This window comes from Procambarus clarkii, chromosome 81, assembly GCF_040958095.1.
Source record: "Procambarus clarkii isolate CNS0578487 chromosome 81, FALCON_Pclarkii_2.0, whole genome shotgun sequence".
Classification (NCBI taxonomy): domain Eukaryota; kingdom Metazoa; phylum Arthropoda; class Malacostraca; order Decapoda; family Cambaridae; genus Procambarus; species Procambarus clarkii.
Window position 1 is genome coordinate 25,273,980 of NC_091230.1, and position 20,600 is coordinate 25,294,579.

Below are 20,600 nucleotides of genomic sequence, written 5' to 3' on the forward strand. Positions count from 1 at the left end.
GATTGGTCTTACATATGTGGTATACGCCACATATGTGGTGTGGTAGAGTGGTGGTGGTGGTGAAGATGGTGGAGGAGCACCTCTCCCCCACTGAGTCTGCCACTCTTCCTCCCACAGTAATCTCATTGTCTCCCTTCCTCCTCCACCTCCTTTAACCTCCTCTCTTTCCCTCCCTCTTTCATCTTCACTTGCCATCTCCTCTCTCCCTCTGTCTCTCTCTCTCTACATTTGATTATCTCCCTTATCGCCCCTAGTACCTCCACACTCTCTCTCTCTCTCTCTCTCTCTCTCTCTCTCTCTCTCTCTCTCTCTCTCTCTCTCTCTCTCTCTCTCTCCCTCTCCCTCTCTCTCTCTCAATTCTCCTTCAATCCATATACCCACCTGAACCTCGAGCTATCAAACCACCTACCGGCATGGCCACCTACACGGAGGCATGGCCACCTACACGGAGGCATGGCCACCTACACGGAGGCATGGCCACCTACACGGAGGCATGGCCACCTACACGGAGGCATGGCCACCTACACGGAGGCATGGCCACCTACACGGAGGCATGGCCACCTACATGGAGGCATGGCCACCTACATGGAGGCATGGCCACCTACATGGAGGCATGCCCACCTACATGGAGGCATGGCCACCTACATGGAGGCATGGCCACCTACATGGAGGCATGCCCACCTACATGGAGGCATGCCCACCTACATGGAGGCATGGCCACCTACATGGAGGCATGGCCACCTACATGGAGGCATGTTATAGGCTATACAAGTTTATTACGAGTAATACTTCAAAGATAACAACAGATAGCACTTAGCACAGCGCTGATGCGGCGGGAGGCGACTACAGTTTATATATATATACACTCTGGCTTCCTGTCCCCCCGACACAGTGAATTATTCGTATTATTATACCCAAGGAGAAGTGAGGTGGGATCACCTACGAAGGGACTATTGCCCCTCACACGGGCGGAGGATGCTCCCGGCCTAGTGAGTGCCACTGTGGTGCTCTGAGTGAGTTGCGGCGATCTCGAATTGGCACCAGGGGTGGGGGGGGGGGGGGAGGGGGGATTGGGTTCGTCTTCTCCCTTGCGGCTGTGGTTACATTCTCTGTAACTAGCTGACACTGTAATTATAAGGTGTGGAGGATAGATGAAATTGTTTATGTAATAATCTCTGTTGAGGTCTGATAAAGACCTTTTGTGCCCTATGTAATCCTCTTGTGTTCCGGTGGCAACTTTCAGTTAGTGGTATACAAGGTCCTGAACGATTCCTTACACAAGTTTCTAAAGGCAGTTCTTATTTCGGCCAATGTAGCATATGCCGCTGATGATAGCCTTCTGATGTGGGCTTATAAGGCCACATATGTATAGTGTAACTTGCTCGACATTACTAGAGATATGTATGTCCTTCTTGCCCATAGCCGTACACATTAATACATATGTATGAATACACTCCTGTGAGACACTTACATGTGCACATGTATGCTCATGCACAGTCATGAGCTCACCATTTCCTACATACATATTTTTCTTTTACGATTTAGTACCCTCCTTTTCCACTCCCTTCCCTCCCCCCTTACCCCACTCCCTCCCCTAAGTGCTCCCTCACTATCTCTCCCTCTCCCCTGACACCCACCCCATCCCCCCCCCACCCCACCTTTCACTCCCCCTCACCAATTATACCCCATTATAAACTATTCTCCCTCTCTCTCCCTCCATGACTCCCCTTCCCTCTCTCTCTCCCTCCCTCTCTACCTTCCTCTCCCTCCCTCCCTCCCTCCCTCTCTAGCTCCCTCTCCCTCCCTCCTTCGCTGTCTTCCAAGCTGTGATCTTTGCTGCTACTGGCGCCTAGCTCCTCTTGTAGTGAGAGCAGCTCTTGTAGTGAGAGCAGCTCTTGTAGTGAGAGCTCTTGTAGTGAGAGCAGCTCTTGTAGTGAGAGCAGCTCTTGTAGTGAGAGCACCTCTTGTAGTGAGAGCAGCTCTTGTGGTGAGAGCAGCTCTTGTAGTGAGAGCAGCTCTTGTAGTGAGAGCAGCTCTTGTAGTGAGAGCAGCTCTTGTGGTGAGAGCAGCTCTTGTAGTGAGAGCAGCTCTTGTAGTGAGAGCAGCTCTTGTGGTGAGAGCAGCTCTTGTAGTGAGAGCAGCTCTTGTAGTGAGAGCAGCTCTTGTAGTGAGAGCAGCTCTTGTAGTGAGAGCAGCTCTTGTAGTGAGAGAATCTCTTGTAGTGAGAGCAGCTCTTGTAGTGAGAGCAGCTCTTGTAGTGAGAGCAGCTCTTGTAGTGAGAGAATCTCTTGTAGTGAGAGCAGCTCTTGTAGTGAGAGCAGCTCTTGTAGTGAGAGCAGCTCTTGTAGATGCTACCTGCAGCAGGACGCCAGAGGGCCTCTACAGTTCTCCGGCACCGTGCCCTTTGTGGCCCTCAGGTATCCTCCCTCTTGCCCGAGTCCTAACATCAACAGTAACAGTAGCAGAAATAGCAGTAGCAGCAGCACCAGCAGCAGTAACAACAGCAGCAGCAGCACCAGCAACAGCAGCAGCAGCAGTAACAGCAGCACCAGCACCAGCAGCAGTAACAGCAGCAGCACCAGCAACAGCAGCAGTACACCAAGTCCACCAAACAGGCTCCGTGGGCTTCACAGCTTAACTTTCACATCAGTTTTATGCATTTATGTAATATTTGTGTGTAATAAATTCAGATTAAATTTGATTTGGATTTCCATGCTGTCGTACTAACAAAAACCCGATTAACACGATATAAAGTATTCAATTGCCTTAATAAAACATGCCAAACTATCTCTTAACTGGTAAATTGTTTAGCAATTTCATAGTTATACATATATAGACGTACACATATAATATATAGATTCTGGAAACAGTTCTTGTAGACATGTGTTACTAAATATGACCGGAAGGGTTAGCTGAATCATTCTAGCACGAATCTTCTCTACATTTTAGCATTTGATATGCTCAATAAATCATTTAAATGAAGTTTGGAGAGTTAATTTTTCAGCTTCTTTCTTAGTGGGGAACATAAGGTATATAGATTCGTATTAGAATCATTGATCTAAATTTTTCGGTCATTTGTAACTATAAAATGGAATGACTATCTGTCAGTTTGTCCAAGGTTGGAGGTTAGACTTTGCAGGATGATTGGTAGGTGTTGGGGAACTGTCATAGGAGGGAAGGGGGGGGGGGGGATATTGGAGTCAGAGATGTGTGTGTGTGTGTTTGTTTGTGTGTGTGTGTGTGTGTGTGTGTGTGTGTGTGTGTGTGTGTGTGTGTGTGTGTGTGTGTGTGTGTGTGTGTGTGTGTGTGTGTGTGTGTTTACTAGTTGTGTTTTTGCGGGGGTTGAGCTTTGTTCTTTCGGCCCGCCTCTCAACTGTCAATCAACTGTTTACTAACTACTATTTTTTTTTTTTTTTTTTTTTTTCCCACACCACACACACACACCCCAGGAAGCAGCCCGTGACAGCTGACTAACTCCCAGGTACCTATTTACTGCTAGGTAACAGGGGCACTTCTGTGTGTTAATCACAAAGAAATTAAGCACTTTCGTGTCATATATGTAAGTGGAGATGGAACAATATACTCAGTAGCAGCCGGAAAACTATAAAATTCCAGTTAGACAGCGGTTAGTTGCCTCTGAAATCTTTCCTATTAGGGCTGCCTCAAATTATGGTAGATAGAGCCTTATGGTCGTGGTGTAGGCGGTTCGAATCTCCTAGTGCCCAGGTGAAGGTGAATGAAATATTGATTTCCATGGCAGCGTGGTTGACAATATAAATATATATATATATATATATATACCACACATATATATGTATATATATGACTGAAAACTCACGCCCCAGAAGTGACTCGAACCCATACTCCCAGGAGCAACGCAACTGGTAACTACAGGACGCCTGAGTTTTCAATCGCATATAGTCCTGGGGACCATTCAGGCTTGTACGCATGTATATATATATATATATATATATATATATATATATATATATATATATATATATATATATATATATATATATAATATACCACACAGCACCTTGCCTACGCTCAGACCCAGACCTCACCGTGTCTTCCCACCTACCCATAATACCAGAGTTCCACGCTATGCTTTACCCCAATGATTGACTAGTCCTTTTCCCTCTTTCCTACCTTATTCCTCTACTCTTGACCCCTATTTTTGAACGCCCTCATATTCCTTCAACCCTCTCTTCAACCCACATACAGGAGTCATTGCTGTAAACAACCGATGCTCGAAAGGCGGGATCCAAGAGTCAATGCTCGATCCTGCAGACACAACTAGGTGAGTACAACTTCACCACTTCTACATGTGTATTTAACCCAAAATTGCATTTTATGTATTCATTCTTTACCTGAAGATGTTCAAGAGTGGAATGAAGCGTTTTACAAAATAAATCCTTCAATAATGACTAAAGTTTCTTTACCATGAGTGTTGGTAACTTTATTGCTCTTCTTAATCCAGACACTAAAAAAAATATTAAAACTATATAAGTCTCAACTCTCACAGTGACCTGGGGGCTCAACCCCCCACAGTGACCTGGGGGCTCAACCCCCCACAGTGACCTAGGGGCTAAACCACCCACAGTGACCTGGGGCCTCAACCCCCCAGTGACCTGGGGGCTCAACCCCCCACAGTGACCTGGGGGCTCAACCCCCCACAGTGACCTGGGGGCTAAACCACCCACAGTGACCTAGGGGCTAAACCACCCACAGTGACCTGGGGGCTCAACCCCCCACAGTGACCTGGGGCCTCAACCCCCCCAGTGACCTGGGGGCTCAACCCCCCACAGTGACCTGGGGGCTCAACCCCCCCACAGTGACCTGGGGCTCAACCCCCCACAGTGACCTGGGGGCTAAACCACCCACAGTGACCTAGGGGCTAAACCACCCACAGTGACCTGGGGGCTCAACCCCCCACAGTGACCTGGGGCCTCAACCCCCCAGTGACCTGGGGGCTCAACCCCCCACAGTGACCTGGGGGCTCAACCCCCCCACAGTGACCTGGGGCTCAACCCCCCACAGTGACCTGGTGGCTCAACCCCCCACAGTGACCTGGGGGCTCAACCCCCCACAGTGACCTGGGTGTAACGGGGGGTGGGGGAAATAGCTCTAACTTGTCCATTATTCCACCCCCCAGTTAACTAACGAGGCCGGGGGAAACAGCTCTCTCTAGTCCGTTATCCCGTCCCCAGTTAGCTAACTATTCTAGAGCACCTCCAGAGTTCCTAAGGCAGCCTCTCTCGTTCAACACCTTGTAAACCTAGGTATTTGAATACCTAGGTGCTAAGACTACAAGGTGCCGTAACTGGATCAGCTACCCGGAACTCTAGAGAGAACTCTAGAATACAGAATCATCGCCACAAACGTATAAGTGAAAACGAAAGGAAAGAAATGAATAGTGAAGTAATTAGTGAGGGTTTGGGGTGAGAGGCAGGGAGGTGGGAGGAGCGAGAAGGGTCATTAGTTGAAAGTGAGAGTTTAGAGAAGGGTGGAGGGAGAGGTGTAGATAGGTAGAAGTAGAAGAGTAGATAGTAGAAGTAGAAGAGTAGATAGTAGAAGACGAAATGCTGCCACCATCCATTCTAGGCTATTACATACAAGACAAGGAATGGAACTTGTCTGTATCAAAATGTTCTCAAAAGATGTTATCATGAGTTCATTATTAGTAGTTCCCATCTTTATCATGTACTCATTCTAAACCATGAAACCAGTAACTACAGAGGCTTTCTCACCTCAACTCAAAATCTCTAGGGAACAAAGTTAAACACAATTTAAATAATAAATTCATAATTATATTTCACATGAAGTATCATAATTTAGCAATTCAATTAAAATGTTCCAGTTTAATATGCAAAGTGAGTCATCCTCCAAGAATTCGAGAACCCTACAACTTGACTGCCCCTGATCATCACACAACATGTAAACACGACCAAGTCACCTTAATGTTCACTCACCGAGGACTGAGTCTAAGTTGAATAGAGAGGGGGGGGGGGGGTCTGCAATTTTCAGGCAGCGTCACCCCCCGTCTGGTGACGGCCTATCTCGACGGCTGGCCTCTGCTCTCCTGACTGCCGTTCTGTCTGTTCTGTCTGTTAATGCTTTTTGCTGGATAGCTCTCCGAGTTTATATTGGGGAACCTAGTAGCTAACTCCGCCCACAAGTAGATAGCCTCCGGCACTACCAAGCCACTCCTTAAACGTCGGCATGTTTGAAGGCTACCAGACTACAATTATAAGCTTAGCGGAAGCAAGGTGAAATTCTCATGATCTGACCTCAGGTCACTTGGGGTCGTTAACGGTTAGAGGTGTGAGATCTCAGGCAGACAACTGGCGCCTCTCAGATCCTTGTCTGTGACTCATGTACTCTATGTATGTATTAACCTAAACCAAACACTTTTACAGTGTTACATCTCCCCTTCTCCCCGAAAATAAAGTTTTTGCAACACTGCTAAAGCAAGCTAGCTGTGTGCGACAACTTTATTAACGAAAAGAATACATCCTAGCTAAACAAATATACATCATCCTACTCTAAAAAATGAAATATGTAGACAGACGTCCATTGTCTCTGGCTGGCCGACGTCACTGCTTGGTCTTGTAGATAATCCTGTACCACATTTCTTCAACACAACTGCCTCCGTCGCTTCTCCGTCGTTAACGCACAACAACACTTGGTCAACCCGAAAGCCGTTACTACTTGAACTGCGCACAGGACCGTGGAATTCGGTTGTCCCAGCTGATCTGTAATTGGCCCTACGTCAGTCACCATGAGAGACGTATATTGGGGTTCTTCACAGCTATAGGGACTACAAGTTTCGAGACCTTCATATAGTTGCCAACAGTAGAAATCCCATCCTACTCTTCTTCCTCCCTGTTGCTCCAGCACGCCTCCTTCAGAGAGCTACTTCTGACAGCCACATCAAGTCCGCATGACACAGGAAGAATCACTCAACAGAGCAACATGCTTGTAGGAGGGGCGGCCAGTTAAGGCAAACGATCCTGTCTTGCAATTACGCTCCATGCAATGATGCTGACACCAGCAAGGGACACTAGGTATCGTGTCTCACTCAGCTTGTCTTATCTTCTTTCTTCTCTCTTCTTTCTTCTCTCTTCCTTCTTCTCTCTTCTTTCTTCTCTCTTCTTTCTTCTCTCTTCCTCCTCCCATGGGTCTTAGACAAGCGACCTGGGGTCCATTGGGGGTCTGTCCGTCCTGGGGTCCATCCTGGGTAGACCGATGTTGGTGGGACAGACTGGAGTCGTTGTTGCTCCTCTTCCATCATTACTGGGTCGTCTGGGGTCGTCTGCAGAACGACCTGGGGTCCACTGGGGTCCGTAAGTCTTGGGGTCCCCTGGGGTCCGTCCGTCCTGGGGTCCACTGGGTAGACCAATGTTGACCGACCGAGAGGGCTGCATCTTGGGGTCCCCTGGGGTGGTGGTGGTGGTGGAGCCATGACCTCCAGGTAGTGGGCTGGTCGTGGTGGTGGTGATAAACGCCCCTGAGTGTGGTACATAGCAGCCGTCTCCCTCTTTTGTATGTGCGTCTCTCCTCTCTTCTGGCTCCCACCTGTGGATGAACAGAAAGGCGACAATATCGTGCTCCCAAGATATTTGTGTGACCCTGTAGTTTGTATAGGGTTACACAGTCATATCATAACGCTCTCCTCCTGGCAACAACTACACTTCAATTTTTAATAATTCAATTAACTCTGAATGATATTGACTTGGTGGAACATAAAACAGTAACAGAGTAAAGTTAGAGAAGAGAGAATAAGGTCATCACTACTTTTAACTTGTCACAAAAAAAAAATCAAAACTAATAGACAAAACACTAGCCTAAACTTAACTGTACCGTTCCTAATCTTAAGTACATAATTAACCATTACTCCCACCCTTAACCTACAGCCACCTACGTGACCCAGAGTGTCTCCCTAGCTTCTCCGCCGGTCAACAACTCAAAACTGTTGCCACCCCTGTGACCAGACTATCTAACGTCGAGCGTCCCCAACGTGAAGTCTACTGACATACTAAGCCTCCCCCTAGCATGCTGTACAAGACCAGTACACCTCGGGTTATTGCGTTCAAATGGAGTAAAACAGTCGATCGCAATAATCTGAGCAGAACCACTAAAAACTACTTAAAATCTATTTAAGAACTACACCTGCCACTCCCCACTGACCTGGAGACCAGCGGTGGCTGGGTGTCCCCCTGGGACATGCGAGGTCACCTGTCACACTCAGCTGACCTGCACTACCAACACCGCTAAGTTCCCAAATCGCCAAATCTTATTACTAACATTAATCACTACACACGCAAGTTCTGGTGAACATTCCCTGAACTTCACAAAACTCACAAAATCACTAAACACAACACCAGAGAATCACAATCTCCTAACCTGAAAAAGAAACTCGCTAAATCGCGAATAATAAACACCTGTCAAGATCTCCCTGATAGCGCCTGAGCGGCAAAAAGACACGTGGGACTGAACAATGTTCAAAAGAACACCAACATAAACATTGTTCAACACCGCTGCCAACATTGTAACGGGGGGTGGGGGAAATAGCTCTAACTTGTCCATTATTCCACCCCCCAGTTAACTAACGAGGCCGGGGGAAACAGCTCTCTCTAGTCCGTTATCCCGTCCCCAGTTAGCTAACTATTCTAGAGCACCTCCAGAGTTCCTAAGGCAGCCTCTCTCGTTCAACACCTTGTAAACCTAGGTATTTGAATACCTAGGTGCTAAGACTACAAGGTGCCGTAACTGGATCAGCTACCCGGAACTCTAGAGAGAACTCTAGAATACAGAATCATCGCCACAAACGTATAAGTGAAAACGAAAGGAAAGAAATGAATAGTGAAGTAATTAGTGAGGGTTTGGGGTGAGAGGCAGGGAGGTGGGAGGAGCGAGAAGGGTCATTAGTTGAAAGTGAGAGTTTAGAGAAGGGTGGAGGGAGAGGTGTAGATAGGTAGAAGTAGAAGAGTAGATAGTAGAAGTAGAAGAGTAGATAGTAGAAGACGAAATGCTGCCACCATCCATTCTAGGCTATTACATACAAGACAAGGAATGGAACTTGTCTGTATCAAAATGTTCTCAAAAGATGTTATCATGAGTTCATTATTAGTAGTTCCCATCTTTATCATGTACTCATTCTAAACCATGAAACCAGTAACTACAGAGGCTTTCTCACCTCAACTCAAAATCTCTAGGGAACAAAGTTAAACACAATTTAAATAATAAATTCATAATTATATTTCACATGAAGTATCATAATTTAGCAATTCAATTAAAATGTTCCAGTTTAATATGCAAAGTGAGTCATCCTCCAAGAATTCGAGAACCCTACAACTTGACTGCCCCTGATCATCACACAACATGTAAACACGACCAAGTCACCTTAATGTTCACTCACCGAGGACTGAGTCTAAGTTGAATAGAGAGGGGGGGGGGGGGGGTCTGCAATTTTCAGGCAGCGTCACCCCCCGTCTGGTGACGGCCTATCTCGACGGCTGGCCTCTGCTCTCCTGACTGCCGTTCTGTCTGTTCTGTCTGTTAATGCTTTTTGCTGGATAGCTCTCCGAGTTTATATTGGGGAACCTAGTAGCTAACTCCGCCCACAAGTAGATAGCCTCCGGCACTACCAAGCCACTCCTTAAACGTCGGCATGTTTGAAGGCTACCAGACTACAATTATAAGCTTAGCGGAAGCAAGGTGAAATTCTCATGATCTGACCTCAGGTCACTTGGGGTCGTTAACGGTTAGAGGTGTGAGATCTCAGGCAGACAACTGGCGCCTCTCAGATCCTTGTCTGTGACTCATGTACTCTATGTATGTATTAACCTAAACCAAACACTTTTACAGTGTTACATGGGGGCTCAACCCCCCACAGTGACCTGGGGGCTCAACCCCCCCACAGTGACCTGGGGGCTCAACCCCCCACAGTGACCTGGGGGCTCAAACCCCCACAGTGACCTGGGGGCTCAACCCCCCACAGTGACCTGGGGGCTCAACCCCCTTACAGTGACCTGGGGGCTCAACCCCCCCACAGTGACCTGGGGGCTCAACCCATGGTAATCATGGGATACCATGGGTTGTGGGAGAGCGTGGCGGGACAGTGCAGGAGTTGCTTGGCTTTGGTCACCATGGGAGCGAGCCCACATCAGGATCGAACTTGTGCGTCGGGAAGGCACGGTGCCACGGCTTACTCACCACTAGAGTGCCAAGGTTTACTCACCACCAAAGTGCCACACTCACCACCAGAGTGCCACCCTCACCACCAGAGTGCCGAGTAAACATACCATCCTTATCCCAGGATACGAGCACATTACGTCCTTATCCCAAGATACGGGATAAGGAAGTGACACGCCACATCCTAACTGTCCTTTGAGACGGGTGAGGTATGAATGACTGTGGTCACACACCCCCAAGATCATTCTGGGAAGGAGGAAGAGGGGATGAGTGGAATGGACTAGATGGGATGGGAAAGCTCTCAGCTTCCTATAACACGAGTCCCAACTTGTGCTTCTGTGCTCCCTTGTGTCAAAGGAAGAACAGAACACTAAATATACTTAATTGTATCTCTGGCGCCCCGTCATTCATTCCCCAGGAGTCATTCATTCCTCAGGAGTCATTCATTCCTCAGGAGTCATTCATTCCCCAGGAGTCATTCATTCCCCAGGAGTCATTCATTCCCCAGGAGTCATTCATTCCCCAAGAGTCATTCATTCCCCAGGAGTCATTCATTCCCCAAGAGTCATTCATTCCCCAGGAGTCATTCATTCCCCAGGAGTCATTCATTCCCCAGGAGTCATTCATTCCCCAAGAGTCATTCATTCCCCAGGAGTCATTCATTCCCCAAGAGTCATTCATTCCCCAGGAGTCATTCATTCCCCAGGAGTCATTCATTCCCCAGGAGTCATTCATTCCCCAAGAGTCATTCATTCCCCAGGATTCAAATGACCACAATGCCACTCATAAATAACACAATACAATTATATATTTTTCTTCTGGGAGAATACGTTTAATAACACGTGAGATGAGATTAACATTGCATGTATCTGTCTATATACTGTCCCCCCCCCCTGTTGACGGTACGGTACACCCCTGTCAAACCTGGGTTGACGGGGGGTGTACAGGCCGCTCTCATGACGTTGTTCTGTTCTCTCTCAATTTTCCATTAGAATCTTTTACTGAAAATTAGGAAGGTCAACAGGACAGGTGGGTCGTGTTAGCCACAACGTCTGAACACAAACACATTGATTGACGGTTGAGAGGCGGGACCAAAGAGCCAGAGCTCAACCCCCGCAAACACAACTAGGTGAGTACAGGACTCTGTAGTGCGAGATATTTAAAAGAGAACCAAAAGGACAACTATGTTAATTGTAATTTGGCCCCGAGGGGCGAGATTATTGGGCAGCGCCACTCGTCCCGTGAGTGGACACACCGCCATAGCAGCGTGTGCAACACTCCCCAATAGGAAGAAAACCCGCTGGGTTGTTTTCATCCTGTCAGGCGGGGGTATTCGCATCATTGAGACATGGGGGTCGTTTAGGGTATTAATCAACTCTGCCCGGGAGTGTGGCAGAGTTGAACCGCTATCGTCTCCTCCCGACGGGAGGAGACGATAGCGGTTCTCCTGAGGTGGGTGGGTACGGCAAGTCACGTGCTAGACCATGGTCGCTGGCAATATACCCAACACCACCGTTAACAGTAGGGACGTCAGTTGCTTGACCAATGCCAGGGAGTTGAGAGCCAGCCGGGCGGCGACGCTGCAGCAGTACACACACACACCAGTGCTTATTAACAAGCTCTTTATGGTTTGAGTGCGTGTGTGGCCTGTCACCCCGGGCCTGCGGGTAGCTAAGTGCCGCTGGTACAACACTCACATGAGCAACTTGGCAGCACGTGTCTATCTCCCGCGGGCTGACCAGCGGGCTCCCCGCCATCCCTTGCTCATCACCGGCCAAAAAGAGCGCCGGGAATGACCATTTTCGTCATCAAATAGACTTGGGCAAAGCTGATAACATATGGAAGTTTTATATATCAAGTTCATGCATAAAATTTACGCGGCGTGCGGTGAATCTTGAGGCATTGTTGCTTCCCGGGGTGAAGGTACTTGACAGAATTATTCCTCCCACTAAGTCACGAATGTCTGAGGTGCTTGCATGTCTGTCTGTTGTCCACAGTCCGTCTCAAGGTCCAACCTCTTCTTCCTCCTCCTCCTCCTCCTCCTCGTGGCCCTCATCGTCTGTACCATCGTCGAGGTCCAGGTCCAGGTGGTCGACCTTGAGGTATGGGCGAGGTGTTGCCTGGTACACCGGTGTCAATGGTACCAAGCCATCACCACAGTGACCTTGACACACTCCACCACTCACGCTGGGAGACGCCCCGGGAGAAAGGTCACACGGCCCAGACACGGGCCCTAGCTCAAGGTGTGTAGTGGTGTAGAGACGCACCGCCGGCCACCATCTATATATACGGAGTAGAAACAGGAATTTCCTTAAGTACTTTCGTATATTAATACATCTTCAGAAGGAGTGACTCCTTCTGAAGATGTATTAATATATATGAAAGTACTTCAGGAAATTCCTGTTTCAATTTTCCTCCGTGGTCTGACACTGTCACATTTTTAATCACGTGTTTATTTTCGTGATATACACACATATAGGGAGTTGTGTACAAGCCTGGTTTGTGCCTCGGAGAGGCTGCAGGAGCCAGTAAGTTCACTAGAACTTCGGTTTTAACTCCTGTCGACCATGTCGTAGCTCAGTCGATTAAGGCGGCGTTTGGGATGCTCTCGGACGCAGGTTCGAATTTTCGTCACGGCCCTTGTGGATTTATATATATATGTATATATATATATATATATATATATATATATATATATATATATATATATATATATATATATATATTTTTTTTTTTTGCTATCAGGGTGTCAAATTTGGACAAATTATGAATATACATATTCTCATGACATGTGACGGAGTGACACTATAGTGGTGACTTGGTTTTGTGCCACACAGGGAGCCCCACACCTGTGTCCGCCCCCTACACACCTGTGTCCGCCCCCTACACACCTGGGGCCCGAATATGGGGATGGGGAGGGAGACCTGACTTCAGGACACTTCTGGATATCCTTTCCACTCCCCTAAACAGTATTTTCTACTTGACCGCTGAAACCTTGAGTGTATTCAGGTTCTCCAGTAAACTTTCTCTCTAAGGTTTACCTCTCTGCAAGTGTAAGACTTATATCCGTCTAGTCCTCAAGGGCAAGGTTACGCAGCTCCGTGCATTTGCGATGTGCACTTGTAAGATGTACACCTGTGAGATGTGCCCCTGTAAGATGTGCACCTGTAAGTAAGATGTGCACCACAGGTGTTATAGTAGCATCGTTATATAGGGTAAAGGCGTGTGTGTTGTCCATACACATGTTCCATTATTTGAATGTGTGCGTGTGGTGGATACATCTGTTGATTACTGCTCTACGCGGCGTCAGGGCTGGGGTCACGCGGCGTCAGGGCTGGGGTCACGCGGCGTCAGGGCTGGGGTCACGCGGCGTCAAGGCTGGGGTCACGCGGCGTCAGGGCTGGGGTCACGCGGCGTCAGGGCTGGGGTCACGCGGCGTCAGGGCTGGGGTCACGCGGCGTCAGGGCTGGGGTCACGCGGCGTCAGGGCTGGGGTCACGCGGCGTCAAGGCTGGGGTCACGCAGCGTCAGGGCTGGGGTCACTGGGCGTCAGGGCTGGGGTCACGCGGCGTCAGAGCTGGGGTCACGCGGCGTCAGGGCTGGGGTCACGCGGCGTCAAGGCTGGGGTCACGCGGCGTCAAGGCTGGGGTCACTGGGCGTCAGGGCTGGGGTCACGCGGCGTCAGGGTTGGGGTCACGCGGCGTCAAGGCTGGGGTCACGCGGCGTCAGGGCTGGGGTCACGCGGCGTCAAGGCTGGGGTCACGCGGCGTCAGGGCTGGGGTCACGCGGCGTCAAGGCTGGGGTCACGCGGCGTCAGGGCTGGGGTCACGCGGCGTCAGGGCTGGGGTCACGCGGCGTCAAGGCTGGGGTCACGCGGCGTCAAGGCTGGGGTCACTGGGCGTCAGGGCTGGGGTCACGCGGCGTCAGGGTTGGGGTCACGCGGCGTCAAGGCTGGGGTCACGCGGCGTCAAGGCTGGGGTCATTGGGCGTCAGGGCTGGGGTCACGCGGCGTCAGGGCTGGGGTCACGCGGCGTCAGGGCTGAGGTCACGCGGCGTCAGGGCTGGGGTCACGCGGCGTCAGGGCTGGGGTCACGCGGCGTCAGGGCTGGGGTCACATCAACACCCCCCAGTACACGACCCTCCACAGCTCGACGATGAAACACAAACACCAACAAACAAACAAACAAACAAACAACACATACACACGCACACTTCAGTTGATTGACGGTTGAGAGGCGGGGCCAAGTAGCCGAAGCTCAACCCCCGGAATCACAACAAGGTGAGTACACAGACACACACACACACACACACACACACACACACACACACACACACACACACACACCCCACACACACACCCACACACCCGCACACACACACACACACACACACATACACACACACACACTCACACACACACACACACACACACACACACACACACACACACACACACACACACACACACACACACACACACACACACACACACACACCCCACACACACACCCCACACACACACCCACACACCCGCACACACACACACACACACACACATACACACACACACTCACACACACACACACACACACACACACACACACACACACACACACACACACACACACACACACACACCCCACACACACACACACACACACACACACACACACACACACACACACACACACACACACACACACACACACACACACACACACACACACACACACACACACACTCAAGGCTCAACACTATATTCCGTTATTCCTATGATAGTAAATGATCTCGAGGAGATGGATTATGCCAACAAGGTGGTATCAACCTTACAGCCGGCACCTGACCTTCAGCCCAAGCAGCCCAGGTGTTAGGGGCGGTATAGAGAGGTGCTGGGGAGAGTATAGTGCTCCCCAAACCACCTGGCGGTGATTGAACTTATTACTTAGCAACGAGTTATGCAATCATAGATATTTTGACCATTAAATTGTGGCTTTTGTTTCAATGTTTTGTATCCTTGCGTTTAATTTTATTTTTATTGTCGAGTAAAATACACACCTGTGGGGGGGGAGGGGGGGAAGGGGGCGTTTGGAATTTCTGTCTATTTTCAGTGGAATATGTGGCGACTTTCCCTTGAGAATCCTCAAGCTTGTATGTCGTTATCATGTCCTCTCAGTGTCTTGCCTTCAGTGAGGTGAGGTCCAGTTGCATGAGTTTCTCCGCACCTCAGTCGCCACACTTTAGGTGGTGCCGTGCCTCAGGTGGTGCCGTGCCTCAGGTGGTGCCGTGCCTCAGGTGGTGCCGTGCCTCAGGTGGTGCCGTGCCTCAGGTGGTGCCGTGCCTCAGGTGGTGCCGTGCCTCAGGTGGAGCCGTGCCTCAGGTGGTGCCGTGCCTCAGGTGGTGCCGTGCTTCAGGTGGTGCCGTGCCTCAGGTGGTGCCGTGCCTCAGGTGGTGCCGTGCCTCAGGTGGTGCCGTGCCTCAGGTGGTGCCGTGCCTCAGGTGGTGCCGTGCCTCAGGTGGTGCCGTGCCTCAGGTGGTGCCGTGCTTCAGGTGGTGCCGTGCCTCAGGTGGTGCCGTGCCTCAGGTGGTGCCGTGCCTCAGGTGGTGCCGTGCCTCAGGTGGTGACGTGCTTCAGGTGGTGCCGTGCCTCAGGTGGTGCCGTGCCTCAGGTGGTGCCGTGCCTCAGGTGGTGCCGTGCCTCAGGTGGTGCCGTGTCTCAGGTGGTGCCGTGCTTCAGGTGGTGCCGTGCCTCAGGTGGTGCCGTGCCTCAGGTGGTGCCGTGCCTCAGGTGGTGCCGTGCCTCAGGTGGTGCCGTGCCTCAGGTGGAGCCGTGCCTCAGGTGGAGCCGTGCCTCAGGTGGTGCCGTGCCGGGGCTCCAATACTCCAGAGTGAGTCTAGTGAACACATAATGAACACCGGAAGACGTTCCTTCGACGTCTTGTGGGTTACGTCAACTCGCAAGCCGTTATCTCTAGTGATGAAGACGGCCGCCGTCCCAACACTGTGCTGTAATTCAAGAGTCTTTCTTAGCCTCATATAATTACATTTATCTGGGTTTAAGTCCAGAAGTCATTTATCGAACCATCTCTAGAGTGCGTCTAGTTAATTTTGAAATGTATCACAGTCCTCTTCAATAAATTTTGCATTATTAGTAAATTTTTATATTTGCGCGCTATTAACGACTTTTGCTGAGTTCTGTTCATTACCTTTCTCGGATTCGTAGTCCTGAGGTTCCGGGTTCGATCCCCGGTGCAGGCGGAAACAAATGGGCAAAATGTTTCTTTCACCTAGCAGTAAATAGGTACCTGGGAGTTAGACAGCAGCTATGTCTGCTTCCTGGGGTGTGTAACAAAAAGGAGGCCTGGTCGAGGACCGGGCCGCGGGGACGCTAAGCCCCGAAATCATCTCAAGATAACTCCTATATCTCCCCCTCTCATTGTGACCCCTCGTCTCCTTGAGAATTACTCCTTCACACAACTGATCACTTTCTCAGACACACCAGCCTCTTTCTCTAGCTGGACTATGAGTCTTCTGTGAGTGACAATGTCTACAACCTTCTGACAATTATGGAAGATGCAGTTTGCCCAAGCCTCTCTCTTCCCTGATTGATTGGTGTAATCTCGCAAATCTCCAACATGTTTGTCAAGCAGGTATTTCCCGTGTGTGTGTACTCACCTAAATGTGCTTGCGGGGGTTGAGCTTTGGCTCTTTTCTCCCGCCTCTCAACCGTCAATCAACTGGTGTACAGGTTCCTGAGCCTATTGGGCTCTATCATATCTACATTTGAAACTGTGTATGGAATCAGCCTCCACCACATCACTTCCTAATGCATTCCATTTGTCAACCACTCTGACACTAAAAAAGTTCTTTCTATAATAAATAAAAATAATGTTCTTTCTATAATAAAATAAAAATAATAATAAAAAATAATGTGTGTGTGTGTGTGTGTGTGTGTGTGTGTGTGTGTGTGTGTGTGTGTGTGTGTGTGTCTGTGTGTGTGTGTGTGTGTGTGTGTGTGTGTGTGTGTGTGTGTGTGTGTGTGTGTGTGTGTGTGTGTGTGTGTGTTTTACTCTTTCCACATCACGGAATATGTGAATACTCACTTTACTATAATACGTAACACTAAAGTTTACCTCCTTTTTACGAACTATTCGCACAAATCATCTCCAGAACAACTACAACATTACCGACCACCAATTACAAGTGCATGAACAAGTTACTCATCACCTCATCCAGTAGTTCTGGGCGCGACACTCGCCTTGGAGAACCACAAACCGGTAATGGCTTTGAGATTTTCAAGAACTCTGCGGGCGGCATTAGACTTCCCGCGCAAAGGCGCTTCTGGCGGGTTACTCCCTTTGTACCCAGAGCTCTCCAGTAGCCGTGAGCGCCCTCTGCGTCCGGGTGCTCTTGCTACGGGCGGTGTGAGCGCCCTCTGGGTGGGGGTGCTCTCGCTACGGGCGGTGTGAGCGCCCTCTGCGTGGGGGTGCTCTCGCTGCGGGCGGTGTGAGCGCCCTCTGGGTGGGGGTGCTCTTGCTGCGGGCGGTGTGAGCGCCCTCTGCGTGGGGGTGCTCTCGCTACGGGCGGTGTGAGCGCCCTCTGGGTGGGGGTGCTCTTGCTACGTGGCGGTGTGAGCGCCCTCTGCGTGGGGGTGCTCTCGCTACGGGCGGTGTGAGCGCCCTCTGGGTGGGGGTGCTCTTGCTACGGGCGGTGTGAGCGCCCTCTGCGTGGGGGTGCTCTCGCTACGGGCGGTGTGAGCGCCCTCTGCGTGGGGGTGCTCTTGCTGCGGGCGGTGTGAGCGCCCTCTGGGTGGGGGTGCTCTTGCTGCGGGCGGTGTGAGCGCCCTCTGGGTGGGGGTGCTCTTGCTGCGGGCGGTGTGAGCGCCCTCTGGGTGGGGGTGCTCTCGCTACGGGCGGTGTGAGCGCCCTCTGCGTGGGGGTGCTCTTGCTACGGGCAATGTGAGCGCCCTCTGCGTGGGGGTGCTCTCGCTACGGGCGGTGTGAGCGCCCTCTGCATCGGGGTGCTCATTTCCCGCCACTACTCTTGGCGGTAAGCAAAGCTCTCTGACTGCCCACACCTCACAAACACGAGAATAATATACAAATAATAGTGAATAGAGCGTAAATCGTACCTTTTGACAGTTTACTTTCCAGACCGTATATAAACACCCTTCCTTGTTAATTTCATTCAATGGGCTTAAAGAAACCGCATTTCGTTATAACTTTTACAAGAAAAGCAGTCTCCGTGGTGTAGTGGTAAGACACTCGCCTGGCGTTCCGCGAGCGCTATGTCATGGGTTCGTATCCTGGCCGGGGAGGATTTACTGGGCGCAATTCCTTAACTGTAGCCTCTGTTTAACGCAACAGTAAAATGTGTACTTGGATGAAAAAACGATTCTTCGCGGCAGGGGATCGTATTCCAGGGACCATAGGATTAAGGACTTGCCCGAAACGCTACGCGTACTAGTGGCTGTACAAGAATGTAACAACTCTTGTATATATCTCAAAAAAAAAAAAGAAGGTGTTGATGTTCTTCGCAGCGAGGAGATCCACAGAAGAACACTTTGGCGCGCAAATAATAACCTCCAAATTCAGCAAAATAAGGAAATACGCGAGGCTGTTTACTGGAGTGTTTTGTCCCACTATTCTACCCCGTATTTGCCGGGCCATCCTCCTAAAATGAAAATGCTAATAGCAACAGTTTAGTGGAAAGTACAAACAGATAAGCAGTAAAATAGGTATCTGGGTGTTAGTCAGCTGTCACGGGCTGCTTCCTGGGGGTGGAGGCCTGGTCGAGGACCGGGCCGCGGGGACATTAAAAAGCCCCGAAATCATCTCAAGATAACCTCAAGATAGTGATGGACCACCAGACAGCTGACTGTTATATTACTGAATTTAGACAAACCGGAAGCTTTTTGTAACCGCAAGATAAATGTAAGACACAATCTAACCTCTACTTGATATCCTAGGCCCTAATTCACGCTATCTTAGGACTAATTTTTTTTTTTTTTTTTTTTTTTTTTTTTTTTTTTTGAGATATATACAAGAGTTGTTACATTCTTGTAGAGCCACTAGTACGCGTAGCGTTTCGGGCAGGTCCTTAATCCTATGGTCCCTGGAATACGATCCCCTGCCGCGAAGAATCGTTTTTTCATCCAAGTACACATTTTACTGTTGCGTTAAACAGAGGCTACAGTTAAGGAATTGCGCCCAGTAAATCCTCCCCGGCCAGGATACGAACCCACGACAATAATATAATACATATATAATACATATATATGGTAAACTAGGCCTGGGGATATTTAAGTTCGGGTTTTAGCTGTATTTGACTCCGGATTGTACACAATTAATAGTACAAAAAGTCGTCTATTGGCGGCCCATCACGACATATTGATAGGTAATCTCCACCAAACAGTTAGTGTAAGTACTGTGAGTGAGGAGGCTGGAGTGGTACGTGTCCGGGTGCACGGTACGTGTCCGGGTGCACGGTACGTGTCCGGGTGCACGGTACGTGTCCGGGTGCACGGTACGTGTCCGGGTGCACGGCACGTGTCCGGGTGCACGGTACGTGTCCGGGTGCACGGCACGTGTCCGGGTGCACGGTACGTGTCCGGGTGCACGGTACGTGTCCGGGTGCACGGTACGTGTCCGGGTGCACGGCACGTGTCCGGGTGCACGGCACGTGTCCGGGTGCACGGTACGTGTCCGGGTGCACGGTACGTGTCCGGGTGCACGGTACGTGTCCGGGTGCACGGCACGTGTCCGGGTGCACGGCACGTGTCCGGGTGCACGGTACGTGTCCGGGTGCACGGCACGTGTCCGGGTGCACGGCACGTGTCCGGGTGCACGGCACGTGTCCGGGTGCACGGCACGTGTCCGGGTGCACGGCACGTCTCTGAATGCACGGCCTGGGCGCCGTGCCTCGGAATTCTTTGTCAATTAAGTTATCGTACGACCAAAACAAGAGTAAATGGCAACAAGGCGACAGCTGAGTAGGTTCGAACCCTGCACGTGATTGTATCTCTGTCACCACGTTACAATCAATCCCACCCGCTGTGTCATGAGGGCCTTACCTCTCAATTATTGTCATATAATTGTAGGGGTTACCCGGCTGCGCCCGGGTCTCCTCCTCCCCTTCCTCCACACTCCCCCCCCCCCCCCTCTCTACCCTCACCACCTTCCATCCTAACATTTCATGAGCTAGATGAATCTTAAGATGGAATTTTTATATATGCTGAGATTGGAAATTAGTCAAATTTCCCATTTAATGTATATAAGTCGACCCCCAGCCATCCTATGCACTGCCTGTCATTCACAACAGTCACCCTGCAAAGTTTCGTGAGACTAGCCTCAAGCGTCTGGATGAGGATGTTTAACAGATAGACGTTCTCTCATATATATATAT

The 20,600-nt window shown here is 50.1% G+C and overlaps 1 protein-coding gene across 1 annotated transcript; it reads right to left on the bottom strand.

Annotated features, from left to right (window-relative positions):
• Positions 1-1,839: 1,839 nt before the first annotated feature.
• LOC138358099 (mRNA decay activator protein ZFP36L3-like) lies at positions 1,840-17,513 on the bottom strand. Its single transcript, XM_069315581.1, has 3 exons — positions 17,455-17,513; positions 12,216-12,480; positions 1,840-2,355 (listed from the first exon to the last, which is right to left on the bottom strand). The coding sequence occupies exons 1-3, from the start codon at positions 17,511-17,513 to the stop codon at positions 1,840-1,842; spliced, it is 840 nt and encodes a 279-aa protein (XP_069171682.1).
• Between the last annotated feature and the right edge of the window lie 3,087 nt (positions 17,514-20,600).

What these genes read in the sequence shown, in the direction of transcription:
- LOC138358099 (XM_069315581.1), bottom strand. Translation starts at nt 17,513, where the DNA reads ATGCCGCCCGCAGAGTTCTTGAAAATCTCAAAGCCATTACCGGTTTGT. An exon ending in CCGGTTTGTGGTTCTCCAAG is followed by an intron (nt 12,481 to 17,454) that starts GCGAGTGTCGCG and finishes CCGTATATATAG; the next exon opens with ATGGTGGCCGGCGGTGCGTC. An exon ending in AGGAGGAGGAGGAAGAAGAG is followed by an intron (nt 2,356 to 12,215) that starts GTTGGACCTTGA and finishes GTCCTGCTGCAG; the next exon opens with GTAGCATCTACAAGAGCTGC.